This window comes from Colias eurytheme, chromosome 3 (assembly GCF_061535395.1).
Source record: "Colias eurytheme isolate Ceu_HAF_F1 chromosome 3, ilColEury1 Martin Lab GWU primary, whole genome shotgun sequence".
In the NCBI taxonomy this organism is placed as follows: domain Eukaryota; kingdom Metazoa; phylum Arthropoda; class Insecta; order Lepidoptera; family Pieridae; genus Colias; species Colias eurytheme.
Window position 1 is genome coordinate 10,089,249 of NC_142982.1, and position 14,665 is coordinate 10,103,913.

The following is a 14,665-nucleotide window of genomic DNA, read 5'->3' on the forward strand; positions in this document are numbered from 1 at the left end:
TATTTTTTCTAGCCAGCCATAATAATATATAGATTTTACTATTTTATTTTTTCACTCATACTTTTGATTGAGATTATTTTTTATTCATGGGAAAATATATTATACAGAAGTTGCTTATATTCATCTCTGTCCATGGAATACAATACTCTGGCATTTGGTTTCTCTGATGTGAAGTTATTTGTAGTGATTCCTCTATTCTCTGTAAACAAAAACGTATTGTTATAATACTTAATGGTAAAAGGAAATTTTAATAAAATATTTTTTCATCAGACCCTGCCCGTTATAATATTATTTGAATGGGAAAACTATTTCATTTTTATATTTTAGGACAATCCTTAAAAGTTTAACTGAATTCAGACGCTGTTTCCAATAAGTTGTAAGCTTATCACTGACAAATATAATCTTGAATGGTATAATTTATGCATTTATTTTCATTCCCTGATAACACTACGAAAAGTATCACTAGGTACATAGTATAAACAAAGTTGCTTCCCGTTGTCGTTATGTCTGTTCCTATGTTATCTTAAATCTTTAAAAGTACGCAACGGATTTTGATGCAATTTTTTAAATAAAAGAGTGTCTCGAGGGAAATTTTAGTACATAATTTGTTTAGATTTAAAATATACTCACCACACAAACCAATACTATTGTACGAGTTCTTCCAATCCACCATGCTGTCGTTGATCGCGGCGGCCATGACAGCGGGATCCAAAAGCACCCACTGAGGGGCTTGTGCCGGGATAGAGAGGCGCTCAAATTTGTTCAAATATTGCATCACTGTGCTTGGTATTGCGCCAAGTACGTTGAGACGCCAGTCCTGAAATTTTTAAGGTTATTTTTAAGACACTTTGTTTTTTTTATCAAACTTTTTATTTATTCAATTAGACTTCTTCTAGAAGCACCTTAGACGTCATAGCTAAGTTTAACAATATACCATCTATTCGGAAAGCAGTAGAACCGACAAGAGACTCTTATCTTATATCGGTCCGGTACCCTGTCCCTGTCTGATATACGTTTTATGAGATTACACGGATTCAATTTATTCTATTTTTCATTTTAATTGTGCAGATTTCTAGAAAGTGGGGAGTCAATCATTTTAAAGGGGACTTTATAATTCTTACTAATTTTATTGGCAGAAGAATTTTTAGGAAGTAATACATATTGTAACGACAAATATGTAATTCGGGGTTTTTAATTAGGAATCTAATTACTTCCAATACAATTGAAAATTACTTTTTTTACTGACATTCCATCGAAAAAATTTTTGTGTCATTAATTACTTAAAATCGCTATTGACTTCTTATAGTATCTATGCAGTTATCAAGTCAAATAATTTATTTCAGTAACTACTGGACTGATTTTAAATTCTTTCACCGCCAGATATTAACGTGATTTCTGAATGCTATAGACTATGTACCACAAGCAAAGCCGTAGCAGGTGCTAGTATTAAATAAACTTTATTTACCGTTTCTACAGTTACGCTCTTTCGTATTGGAGAGAAGGGCACTATGCTAAGATCATCAGGCTTACTGCCATTTGTTATGATTTGATACGCTTCAGCATCCATGGCTGCGTTGAATTCTGCTTCTTTGTAATTTTCATCTGAAAAGATAATATAAATAATTGATACTATGTGGAATAAAAGTTGCATGATATTTTTGGGAAAATGTGGTAGAAAAGCTATAGAAAGAAATAACAGTAACCTATACAAATATTTTAAGCTGAACAGTTTATTTAGTTGAACGCGATAATTTCTAACTATGGGTCCGATTTGAAAAATTCTTTTATGTAGTTTATGATAGCTCATTTATCGAGGAAAGCTACCGGCTCTACATTATCATGCTAAGACAAACTATAAGCGGTGGAATACGGGCGAAACCTCAGCGCAGCTAGTTACTCAATATTATTAATATATAAATCTTATTTCAATGAATTTAATATCTAAAGGATTAAGGATGTAATAATCTATGAGAGCGGTTTAAAAAACACTACAAAAACAGCCTAAAATAACCGGTTAATGTTACCGGTACAAAAACCTTGTGTATACTGTATATTAAGTGTTTATTGCTATCAAACTTCCGACTCTTGAACGATCTTAAGGGGGCGCATAAAGCAAAATAACCAATCTTCTATTAGATGATACGTGTAATATGCAAGACCAAATCTAAAAAATAAAATATATATCAAACTAGATGATATGTTCAACGATTCTGTTTAATAAATAAATAAATAAATAAATATTATAGGACATTATTACACAAATCGACCTAGTCCCACAGTAAGCTCAATTAAGGCTTGTGTTGTGGGTACTAGGCGACGATAAATATAATATTTAATAAATACATATATAGATAATAACACCCAGACCCAAGAACAAATAATTGAGTTCATCACACAAATATTTGCCCTGACCGGGGATCGAACCCGGGACCGTCGGCTCAGTAGGCAGTTACTTTACCACTGCGCCAACCGCGTCGTCGTAATCAAAAACATAAAATATTAAAATTTACTCGATAAAAAAAAATCACCAAGTTAGCTCTAATTTTCACACTTTTACGTTTTCTACTTGACATGGTAATACTTATTATGATTTTTTTTTCATAAACAATTATATTAAAACATTTGCAAGATATTTGTCAGAGCATTTTGTGTAATTACTTTTAGTTTTGGTTTTATCTGCGATAAACCACTTTTATCGTGACAAAATCAAACGTTTATCTCGAGAAAAAAAGAGCGCCAAAAGTGGTTTATCGCAGATAAAACCAAAACTAAAAGTAATTACACAAAATGCTCTGACAAATATCTTGCAAATGTTTTAATATAATTGTTTATGAAAAAAAAAAGTTTGTTTGTTTGTTTGAACGCGCTTATCTCAAGAACTACTGGTCCGAATTGAAAAATTATGTTGGTGTTGGATAGCCCATTTATCGAGGAAGGCTAGGCTATAATATTATAATATCATCATGCTAAGACCAACAGAAGCGGAGCCACGCGGGTGAAACCGCGGAGCGCAGCTATATATTCACATCAGTTAACAACAACTGTTCAGTATCTACATCAGTATTTTAATTTTCCTCATACTATAATTATAGTCACATTGTAACTAGACAATATTAAAATGCGATATTACTACAAAAATGTGATATTATATTATTTACCATGTATATGTCCTGCCCCTACATACAACTGTGCAAGCCGGGACCTAAATCTCGGGTCCAATTTGATCGCCAAAGCTATGTTCGTCAACGCTCCTATAGCAACCACTGTTAATCTACCTGGAAAATTAATATTGCTGTATTATCGTTTTAGAAATCAAGGTATTAATGTTTTATAGCAGGAATATTATCCAGAATGTATAAGGATTTCCAAGCAAACATAAAAAAAATTGGTAGTAGGTACTATGCAATAGTGTAAAGTCACTACATTTTCAAAATAATTTGGAAAATCCAAAAGTGCACGCCTCATATTTTTTTTTAATAAATATTTATTAATTATTATTTTTGTTTATTTAATAACAATTAAACCACATCGAATCAGACCCTGAAAAATGAAAGGGTTCTATTCCTGAGCATACTCAAGCGTAAGAGAAAAAAAAAGACTCGATTAGTAAAGTATTTCGGTCGCTATCGTGTTAACAAGAAAAAGGATCCGCACATACAGACACACGGACGTCCAAGACAGAACTTTTTTAAACTGTTTTTTAACTAGTTTAAATAACAAAAATGACATCAAAAATATCATGAACGTTAAAAATAGTGTTTTTTCTTAATATGTGTGTGTATGTATTATCTTACAAGTGCAATGTATGATACATAAAGACATTTTAAGTTTGAAAAATCAGATGTTTTGCGCTAAGTGACAGTAGTACCCACCTCAACGCTTCGCTTATGAGGCGTGCAATTGACTTCAGTTTAAAAGGTGCAAGTTTCATCAAACTCAACATGGTTAACTACCTAAAACGTAGTTTTCTACTTGAATTCCTTTCAATTTTAATTCTGCAGTTTTTTGAGTGACAGGATATTATTTTTTACCATCTATCGTTTGTAGTCTTCAGATATCAAGGTTAGTAGGTAAATTGATTTTCTTTGTGATCGTGATAGTTCAGTATCCTAACGTAAATTTAATGTTTTTCTTTATGAACTTTTCAGTTCAGTAATGTTCCGTAGTCTAACCTAGACAGTAGACTATGTTATACAGACTACAAGTACAAATTATCAGTTTCATAAATATCAAAGTAAAATGTATCAAATTATTTACCCTCATACTTCCTAGCCAGTCTAACAAGCGCCATTGCAGCATGTTCATCCTGTGCTTCTATCGGCTCATATTCTTCTACCTCATTGTCTCCAAGACCATCGTAACCGAAGAAGTAATCTGATTCTATGTTACTTATGAACGAGGTTTTACTACCCCGGTATATGGGTACCTGTAATAGGGAAGGATTCATGAACTGTTTGTGTGCAATAACAATAAGAATTTGACCTGGGATTAATATGGTGTTTTGGGTAATTCTTTAATTCGGGCAGATATATATTAATGTAGGTATGTAAGCAGACTCAGGTAGTTTGTTATAGACTAGCTCTCCGCCCGCTACTTCACCCTTGTAATCAAAGTAAGTTGGCATGGTAATACGACGTTATATCGCGTTATAAAGTAGCAATACGTTCACGGTAAAAAGGGCCTCTAGCCTCCTTACTACCTTGGACCAAAAAAAAATATCATCAAATCGATCCGTTGTAACGTTAAAGGAGGGCCAAACGAACACACTTTAAAATTGTCGCTTGGTGAATAGTCGTATCAACTCGTGTAAGTACGTGTAGGTACCTAAGGCGCGGGACATATACAAGCGGCGCGGCGCGCCGCGGGCGCGCTGCCGGCGTGCATCGGGTGCGCGGCTGTTGGCATTTTGTATGAAATAATTTTGGAAAGGCGCAACCTTGGCACAACCGTGTCGTGCCGTCTCGACGCCTGTCCAAAATTATTTCATACAAAATGTATAAGAAGGACGTGGTGCAAAACAGATTCAAGAGGTGCGCTTATGGCACGCCCGCGCCCGCGCCGCTTGTGTTTGACCCGCGCCTAACGTAATTTTTGTCATATAAGTAGGTATGCAAAAACAAATTAATCGGTACATGTAGAGCTGTTTGACAAAAAAATATGAATTGAAATACTTGCCAGTTGAGTTGATTATTTATTTCATACAAAAGATCATTATGTACCTACATGCGTTTCAAGTAAGATATCTTATTATGTATGTATACATGTATACGTCATAGAAATTAAAAAAATATTATTATTGACGTATTTATGTTGAATTACATAATATGAATAATTCCTGTAACAAGTTTTAATCATGACAAAATTAAATTATTCTTGGAAATGCTCAATCAATGTCCGAAATGTTCAGAAAAATGAGAGAATAAGGATTCGATTCTATATTAAGAATTTCGATTTTATTGAATGACCGGTTAATTGGTAGTGGCCCTGCCTTCAAGCAAGGAATCGTGGGTTCGATTCTCACACAAATACTTGTGTGATGAGCATCGATATTTGCTCTGTATCTGGGTGTTAATTCTAGCCTACTAAGTACTAATCCTATCCTATCCTACTTAATATTGTAAATGCAAAAGTTGTTTGTTACTCTTTCACGCAAATACTACTGAACCGATTACAATGAAATTTAACACACATATAGAGGGTAACTTGGATTGACACATAGGATAGGTTTTATTCCGGAAATCCCACGGGAACGGGAACTATGCGAGTTTTTCTTTGAAAACGCGGACGGAAAGCTAGTATATAAGTATTTATATATTTAAAATAATAATATGTATGTTTATCAGCTATTTGGTTTCCAATAAACAAGCGAAAAGCTTTGTATGGGATCAGATCGTGCAGTGAACGATAAATGTCCTGAAATATTTATTATATGTTTAATTGTTTATTCAGTATTTTACTGATTCCAATAATAATTGTTTACCAGTATGTCATATGTCAACTGAAGTTTGAAAAGAAATGTCATGTTACTGTCACTTTTATTATGTCGTTGACTCTTGTCGTTTTCGATTTGAATGTGTACAAAATGCATACGAATTGTTTCTGTTATGGGTATTGTTTTTCATTAGAGAAAAGCATTTAGATGTATCGTTTAGTTTATTGACTCTTAACTTAGGTACTGACCTTAGGTACTTCATGGACATAAGCTGTGTCTTATAAAAATGTTTTAAATTCGAGTTTTCCAATAATATTGCTAGGGATTTGTAATAATTGAGATATTGTATATTAAATGTCTTACAAATATTATAAATGCGAAAGTTTGTATGTTTGTTTGTTATTCCATCGCGCAAAAATTGCTGAACCTTCGAGTAACTTCAATTAACACATACGATAGTTTTTAGCAGGCGAAGCTACGGGCAATAAGCTAGTTAGTTTCATATTTATGCAACTCAGACGTTTTTTGGTATCAAGAGTGGGGATTCCCCTAATCTCTTACTTACATTTTGTCTGTCGGCGATATTCAATATCCTCTGAGTATTCGTGAAAACTTGGCTTTCGTTGACATTCCCGTGCACTGTTGTGAGTGCAATTACTTCAGGCCTAAAAAAATTGAAAAAGGTGTTTAAAAGTTGTTAAAATATAAAGGGCAAATTTTACGGAGAAGAAGTCAACTCGTAAAAATAATAGTTAAAAAAAAACTAAAGCTTTTTATAGAAAACCGAACTAAAAAATAGAACATTTTTATCAAATTAGTGTATTGTCATCGGTCCTCAATAAATCTACAAAGTTTGAACGAAATCTGGCCGTTTAAAGTGGGTCAAAATCGCTCCCAAAGAAGTCGGTTACAAACATACAGGTGAAGCTAATATAAAGCGTGTAATAATAAAAAATATGTTACGTGGCTTAAGATTTTTCGTTAACTCATATTATGTACAATCCTTACTAAATAAATTTTAGAATCCATAAAATTAATGTGCCCTAATTTTCGAAATGGTAACAAACAGTATCGGATGTAAGTACAACCGATCATCATTATTTAGAAGCAATTGTACATGAGTTTTGCGAGCGTATAATTGTTATCCTTAATTGTATATATAATTGCTGTAGCTACAATAAATGAACTTGACGTCATCTTCATTAATTTGCCAATTTTACTTTTGTAAAAATACTTTAATGTGAATTTCATTTATTTACACTTTAGTGTGCTGACATACAAATAAATCCTTAAAATTAAAACTTAAAACTAGTCCAGTACAGAAGGCGGCCTTATCACTTAAGAGTGATCTCTTTCAGGCAACCTACTGTGTAGGTAGAGTTAAAAAAAAGTGTGAATTTATTGTTAACTTAGAATTATTGTTTTGTTGTATATAATTCTGTAAGTATACCTATTGGGTTAAATTCCTAATTTGCCTTCTATCTATAAGTTAAACGCAAGCCTTTATTGAAATACTAGAGGTCCGCCCCGGTTTCGCCCGTGGTACATATTTCGCAATAAAAGGTAGCCTATGTCCTTTCGCGGGTATCAAAATATCTCCATACCAAATTTCATGCAAATTGGTTCAGTAATTTAGGCGTGATTGAGTAACAGACAGACAGACAGAGTTACTTTCGCATTTATAATATTAGTATGGATAACAACATAATAATATTATTATGTACACATTGATGTAAACAACACTACAAAATAATTTTTACAAACGTTTAGTCTATTGCTTAGTCGTGATTAATAAATATTAAATTCCTCACATACGTCTTTAAAACTACAATCAAATATTTTTATTTAATAAAAATTCCCAAATAAGTATGTTATAATAATATATTTTTCAATAAAATGTATCTCTATTGCGTATGTAAAATTGAAGGTAATATAGATAATATCTATTTTAGTTTAAAAAAATAATTCTCAAATAAATAAATTATAATTGAAATAATTAATTTTGATTATAATTTCACTTACCCTTTAAAAGCTTTTTCGTACAATAAAGCCATAAAAATTGCGATCGCATCGTCCGCACCTCCATCATGGTCTATCACTAATTTTGGTCTCGGATCTTTTCCATCACTAAAATATGAACAAATTATTTATATTATAAATTAAACACCACTTAATGAACAAAAAATAAATATAAAAACTTATAACACACTGCTTAAACTTTTCAATAATAACATCACAACTTTTAAGTTTATTAATCACGAATATTATTCTTTAAATTTCTTCACGAAATGTATTTATTTTTTTTCTATATTATTTTTTTATATTTCAGCACACAATATTTTTATTTATTTAAAGGATAATTACACTACACCTACCAAATAATTAATAGGGCTATAAGGAACACGAATTTTAACAGATTCGACATTATGAAACGAGTTGTCGATGTGAATGAACGATGTATAATGTGCTTATTACGACAATCATTCAGCTGTTTTTATTTTTAGCTGGATTTGTGGTTCAGTGGTTGAAGGCCGGCTTTTTAGGGTACCGTCGTAAGTAGGTCCCGTCACGTGGTCTCCTCTGAAAATCAGTGCAGCAATACATTATTTTTAAATAATGGTTGCTGCTTTGCTGACGGGGAGTCCTTTTTGCCTCCATTACTATCTTTTTTTTTCTGTTTTGTGTATTAATTACTAAGAGTTACATGGTAGCAAATAAAACGCTTTCTATTTCTATTTCTATTTCTATTTTAATACTAAGCGAAATCTCAGTCGCCACTCGTTTGTAAACCCGGTAAGTAGCCTTTATGCTAACCAAACAAGACGTATCAAAATGAAACTGAAGTTGATTTATCGAGTAAAGGGAGAGGCCTAACTTATAGGAGTCGAGCATAAATGAAAAATATTTCTAAATAGGTAAGAAGGAAATACTCTCAATCTAACTACGGAACCATGAAATAATGTAAAGTTCAATTCTTACTTAGCTAATTTAATTTTCAAGAGTTTTACCAATTTCTAGCATTTAACATGTTCTCGATATATCGGACATAAGATAAAACTATTACATAATATGTAGGAAACTACTTTTTAGCATTATACAAAAATATTTATCAAAAAGTTAATAGTAAAAAGTTAATTACTTTCCAAATTCACATGTCAAATTATTATTTTTTGAATATCTATACTACAAGAGGTCCGCCCCGGCTTCGCCCGTGGTACATATTTTGCAATAAAAGGTAGCCTATGTCCTTTCTCGGGTATCAAAATATCTCCTACCAAATTTCATGCAAATTGGTTCAGTAGTTTAGGCGTGATTGAGTAACAGACAGACAGACAGAGTTTCTTTCGCATTTATAATATTAGTATGGATAATATTATAAACCTGAAGAGTTTGTTTGTTTGAATCTCAGCAACTACTAGTCAGAAAGAAAAGTTCTTTCGGTACGTTAGATAGCCCATTTATCGAGGGAGGCTGTAGGCTAAGACCAACAGGAGCGGAGCAATATGGATGAAACCGTGGGACACAGCTAGTCAGAAATATATTCTTAGCAAAGATAATTACACAAAGTTAAAACGTAAAAACTAAATATTTTAGAACTAGTCTAAAAGTTTCGATAAACTGTAACGGGAAAAAGTCAAGATATCTAAATTGGTACCTACTGCATTAATTAAGAATGGAAAAAAAACTTGTTTGGAATATAAATTTTATGAATTGCCTTATTCATACTTGGCCATATAGATTTAAAAATGAGGAAATAAGTCACAAAATGTAATATGTCATAAACAAGCAACCCTGAGTTGTTTGTTGTTGATTATATTATTTATTTAGGTGCAAGGAAATCAACATTAAAATACGGCAACACTCATAATTATTAAATAGAATAAATAGAACGAGAAAGGTCATCCATTATTAAATACGAAAGTTTATGTAATAATTGTTTTGCTTTCTTAGAAAAAATATAAACGTATTTAGCTGATATTTTGCTTGCAGATGGTTTACGTTTTGGAATAATATTTAGACTAGTTTTCATCCAGGCCATAAATAAATCTGTAAACTATAGCCAGTAAATATAAATATTTGTAGCTAATTCGATGACTATTTTTTCAATATAAACACGGGTCTAGAAGTCTAATCGGGTATAATTTGTTAGTGGCACGGATAAATAAATTATTAGCTTTTTGCCCGCGTTTTCAAAGAAAAATCCGCATAGTTTCCATTCCCGTGGGATTTCCAGGATGCCTATCCTATATTATGTTAATCCAAGTTACCCTCTATATGTGTGCTAAATTTCATTGTAGTCGCCTTAGTAGTATTTGCGTGAAATAGTAACAAACATACATACATAGATACATACACATACATCCATCCACAAACTTTCCCATTTATAACATTATATTAGTACTAGCGGTCCGCCCCGGCTTCGCCCGTGGTACATATTTCGCAATAAAAAGTAGCCTATGTCCTTTCTCGGGTATCAAAATATCTCCATACCAAATTTCATGCAAATTGGTTCAGTAGTTCAGGCGTGATTGAGTAACAGACAGACAGAGTTACTTTCGCATTTATAATATTAGTATGGATTTCATCGACATAATCAAGCGAAAAATATCATTGAAAATTGAAATTTATACCTTGTCATACCGTTTATAGCATAAGAACTTTGTTATACCTTCATAAATATTAATGATTTAAAAAAAACAACGATACTTTAAACGCACGTTTATGAAACCTGATTTTTGTTTTGTAATTGCAACAATGAATATAATGAATTTTTATTACTGATTGATTTAATAGATTTGATCATTTGTAATGGTTGGATGGTTAGAGACATTTCTAGTATAATAATTTAAATACTATTGGACGTGCCCGGCTTCGTTCACGATAAATAATAATTTTCAACGGGAAACATTTTTTTTTTTAATAAATAAATAAAAATCTAGATCGCTTTCAAAAACAAAAATTTCAAGAACAAATTCTTCTTCTTTCTTCAAGTGACATCTCTCGACTTTTAGTATTTTCTTTGATCTTTCTTTCGATTATACCTAGAGATTATGCCAATGATATTCATAATCAGTGACAACTGACAACGTTGTGGATAAAAAATATGCGTTTAAAAAAAACCCGGTATTTTTTTAATTCCAAGCAGACATTTCAATCGTAATAATTTGTATGGACAATTTAATGTAAAAATATATATTTATCGAAACCTTGTGTCTATTGCCTATTTTAAAAGTAAGTACCTACTATTGTCTTCTTATTTAATCGCTGGTAATTTTATATTTTACAAATTACCGAGTTCTTAGAATGACTAAAAATTTCTTATTGATTTAAGTAATAACACCAATTAATATTATAATAAATCACTAGCGACCCGCCCCGGCTTCGCACGGGTGCAATGCTTATACTAAATACACTACAGAAAAACTGTGAACGTTGTATATAAAAACATAGCGGCCCGCTCCGGCTTCGCACGGGTATAAAATATATGTATAGCCGGGCGGCCGGCCGATACCGCCGCAAACGCTACGTCCCGCAATTTTTAAATCTGTAATATCTTCGAAAATATTCACTTAAATCTTATGGTGTAAAGGGCCATATAGATCTATATTAAATGAACAATGTATTCAAGGTATTTAATTGGTTAAGGATTAATGCTGTATTGGTTAAAATCGCTTCGAAAATTAGCCATTATTTGTCGTAAGAAGTAAATGACAAAAAAAAGTTATTGTGGGTTATCCATAAGAGATAGACATATACCATCGCGGACTTTTCTGTAGACCTTTTCAATGTGTATAATACATTATTTTGATAAAACTCGTAGGGTTTAGCCTGCGTTTGCAATGTAAGCGGAAAGAAATGTAATTTTTTACGACATCACATTAGAAACCTCAAAAATAACAGTACTTCTCCACTATTTAATGGATGTTATTATACATATAAACCTTCCTCTTGAATCACTCTATCTATTAAAAAAAACCGCATCAAAATCCGTTGCGTAGTTTCAAAGATTTAAGCGTACAGAGGGACATAGGGACATAGGGACAGGGAAAGCGACTTTGTTTTATACTATGTAGTGATAGTGAAGAACTGATATAAATTACTAGCTGTGCCCCGTGGTTTTACCCACATTACTATTTACCCACTTTACTATTTACATATTTTACCCACTTACGCGTACCTAATTGCTTATAGTATTCCTCGATAAATGGACTACCTATCTAACAGTCAAATAATTTTTCAAATCGGATACGTGGTTCCTGAGATAAGCGCGTTCAAACAAACAAACTCTTTAGCTTTATAATATTATTAGTACAAAGTTTTGGTTTCTTGGATTTGTTATAACCAATAACGTCATGTTTTATCTGTAAACAAATTTATTGAGAAAGGTTTACTCAAGAGGAGCTGGAGCAAGCAGCTAGTGTAGAAATAAGGTATAGAATAATAATTGAGATCATATTAAGTACTGTGTTATCGTTGTCGTAATTAATACATCTTCGTCATATTAATTACCTGTTGTTAAGTGATTTATAGTTTACTAGCTTTCCGTCCGCGGCTTCGCCCGCTTTGTCTAAAACCTAATAAATTATATAGTAAACCTTCCTCTTGAATCACTTTATTTATTAAAAAAAACCGCATCAAGATTTTTTTTTATTCACTTCAGCAGTATAAAGCTCCATCTTTACCGAGTAAAATATGAAATGTTTACACAGGGTATTTTTTTAGCGAATGAATCGATTAAAATTTATTACTGCCTTTTACCAGTCACTTGCATTCGCACGAATATGTAAACCCACAATTTAGTGTTGGACATATTGTGTTGGATGATATTCGCAATTGTTTTTGAAGTGAGACTTCTTTAGGCTTTAATAAAATTTCAAGATCGCGTCATGGATATATCGTCACGTCATGGAATAAGGCGACGATTTTGGTATCTTTGAATCTTGCCACAGATGTTTCACTTCTGACACGTGTGCTTGGAACACACGCTCTTTTTGAAGTGAAACTTCTTTATCGGGGTTGGAAAAAAATTTAGTGTAACATTTTATCGTTACGCGTGACATTTTTGCGTTACGCGCCATCCTGATTCGACGTATTTCTGTAAAATTGCATATTATAGTAAATTATTTTTTGAAAAATAAGGTCATAAAGAAGTTTCACTTCTTACGTGTGTACACTAATACACGCACACATTTTTTATCTTTGTATCAACGTTGTAAATATTTACCCATAAAATTATGAAGGTCCTCAATATCCTAGTGTTAAAATGTAATGTTCCCATTAACCATGATAGGATTAAATTATAAGGTCAACGTTTGTTAGCGTAGTTACTATCTTTTATTATAAGTACCTACATCTATTATTATTTTATTTCACCTCCGTGACCGTGGTTTTTTAGAATCTTTATATAGTAATTTGCCGTGATGTAGACTATAAAATATAACAGGTGAACAGACATTTTTTCCAAAAAATTGTTTAGAAAAAATTTAATCAAACATGCTTGCGGCCAAATTTTGACTGGAAACCTAGTCAATACCTATAATATTCTCCTAAATTTTATAAATTTACATAAAATAACTATTTACCCACTTCATCAAAAAAAAACTATGAACGCACTAATCCTGCGGTAGGATGGGGACTCATATTTTCGGAAAAACACAACACGAATTTACTTCTATTTTTATCACAATATTACACAACTCACCTTCTTAAAAATAGCACTAAAAATACGCACACGGCTGTAGCAACCAATAGAGCTGGTATCACATAGATAATATTTTTATATTTCGTTTCCATAGTTCAATTATAACTGTTTTATCTATACAAAACACATGTATTTGTCATATTAAAACACCACACATAATAATTACATTTTCCTGTGTCACGACTACTGGCTATTTTTAGCGGTTTAACTTTTTTTTATTATTTACTCGTAGGGCTACATAGAGAATAAATAAATGGGTTTTAATTACGTATCTTATCTTATATATTATCTAAATCACGTATTCGGTGACTTGTGAAAACGCGGGAACTGATTTTAAATCGTGTGGAATGTTGATAGACGAAATTATGTATAAAATGGTGTTGAATTGTTAGAAATTTCTATACTTTGATGCGTATCAAGGCGAATATGCTTATCTTTACACCCTTTTATCAGTGTATATGTAGATTAATCCGGTATTGAAGGCGAAATGTTCGCAAATACGTGTATGTCTGTGTTACATTGCGTAGTGTGTATCAAATTGTATGATCTTTTGGTTAATAAAAGCAGCAATGTACGTGGTAAAGGATAAGAATCACGAAGCAAATAGTAATGATCATGGTACATGGAAGAATAAGCAAAATTATGGAAGTAGTTAGGTAAGTGATAACTATCAATGATACTTTAAATATAAAAGAAATGCAATTGTTTATCACGTTATTGAAGATAACGCATTTAATTGCAGTGAAACAGGAAACTGCAATATTGAAAAAAAAAAATTGACTGATCCTTTGCTTTTATCCTAAGTAACTAAGTACCTATTTGATAATAATTATTGGTATGTATTTATTTAGAATAATTAAAGAATGAATATTTTAGATTGATAAAATTCAATTTCTCTTATTTCATTACCCAAACAATATTTTAAAATAATTCAATGATATTCAGAGCTCAGAAAGAATAAGTTCAGTTTGTTTATAGATATTACTAGATTTCCGCCCGCGGCTTCGCCCGCGTTTTCAAGGGAAAACCCG

At 32.0% G+C, this 14,665-nt stretch overlaps 1 protein-coding gene across 2 annotated transcripts; it reads right to left on the reverse strand.

The window, feature by feature from the left end:
- Positions 1-27: 27 nt before the first annotated feature.
- On the reverse strand, positions 28-13,820 carry LOC149909935 (nucleoside hydrolase-like). 2 transcript variants are annotated; one of them, XM_090118376.1, is made up of 8 exons: positions 13,635-13,820; positions 7,955-8,059; positions 6,498-6,597; positions 4,258-4,426; positions 3,159-3,275; positions 1,466-1,602; positions 631-817; positions 28-199 (listed from the first exon to the last, which is right to left on the reverse strand). In XM_090118376.1, exons 1-8 carry the CDS (start codon positions 13,724-13,726, stop codon positions 81-83), a joined length of 1,026 nt encoding a protein of 341 aa, XP_089974502.1. In that variant the 5' UTR covers positions 13,727-13,820; the 3' UTR covers positions 28-80. The 2 variants fall into 2 exon arrangements, with proteins under 2 accessions (XP_089974502.1, XP_089974507.1); XM_090118381.1 differs by lacking the exon at positions 13,635-13,820 and adding an exon at positions 8,308-8,466.
- Between the last annotated feature and the right edge of the window lie 845 nt (positions 13,821-14,665).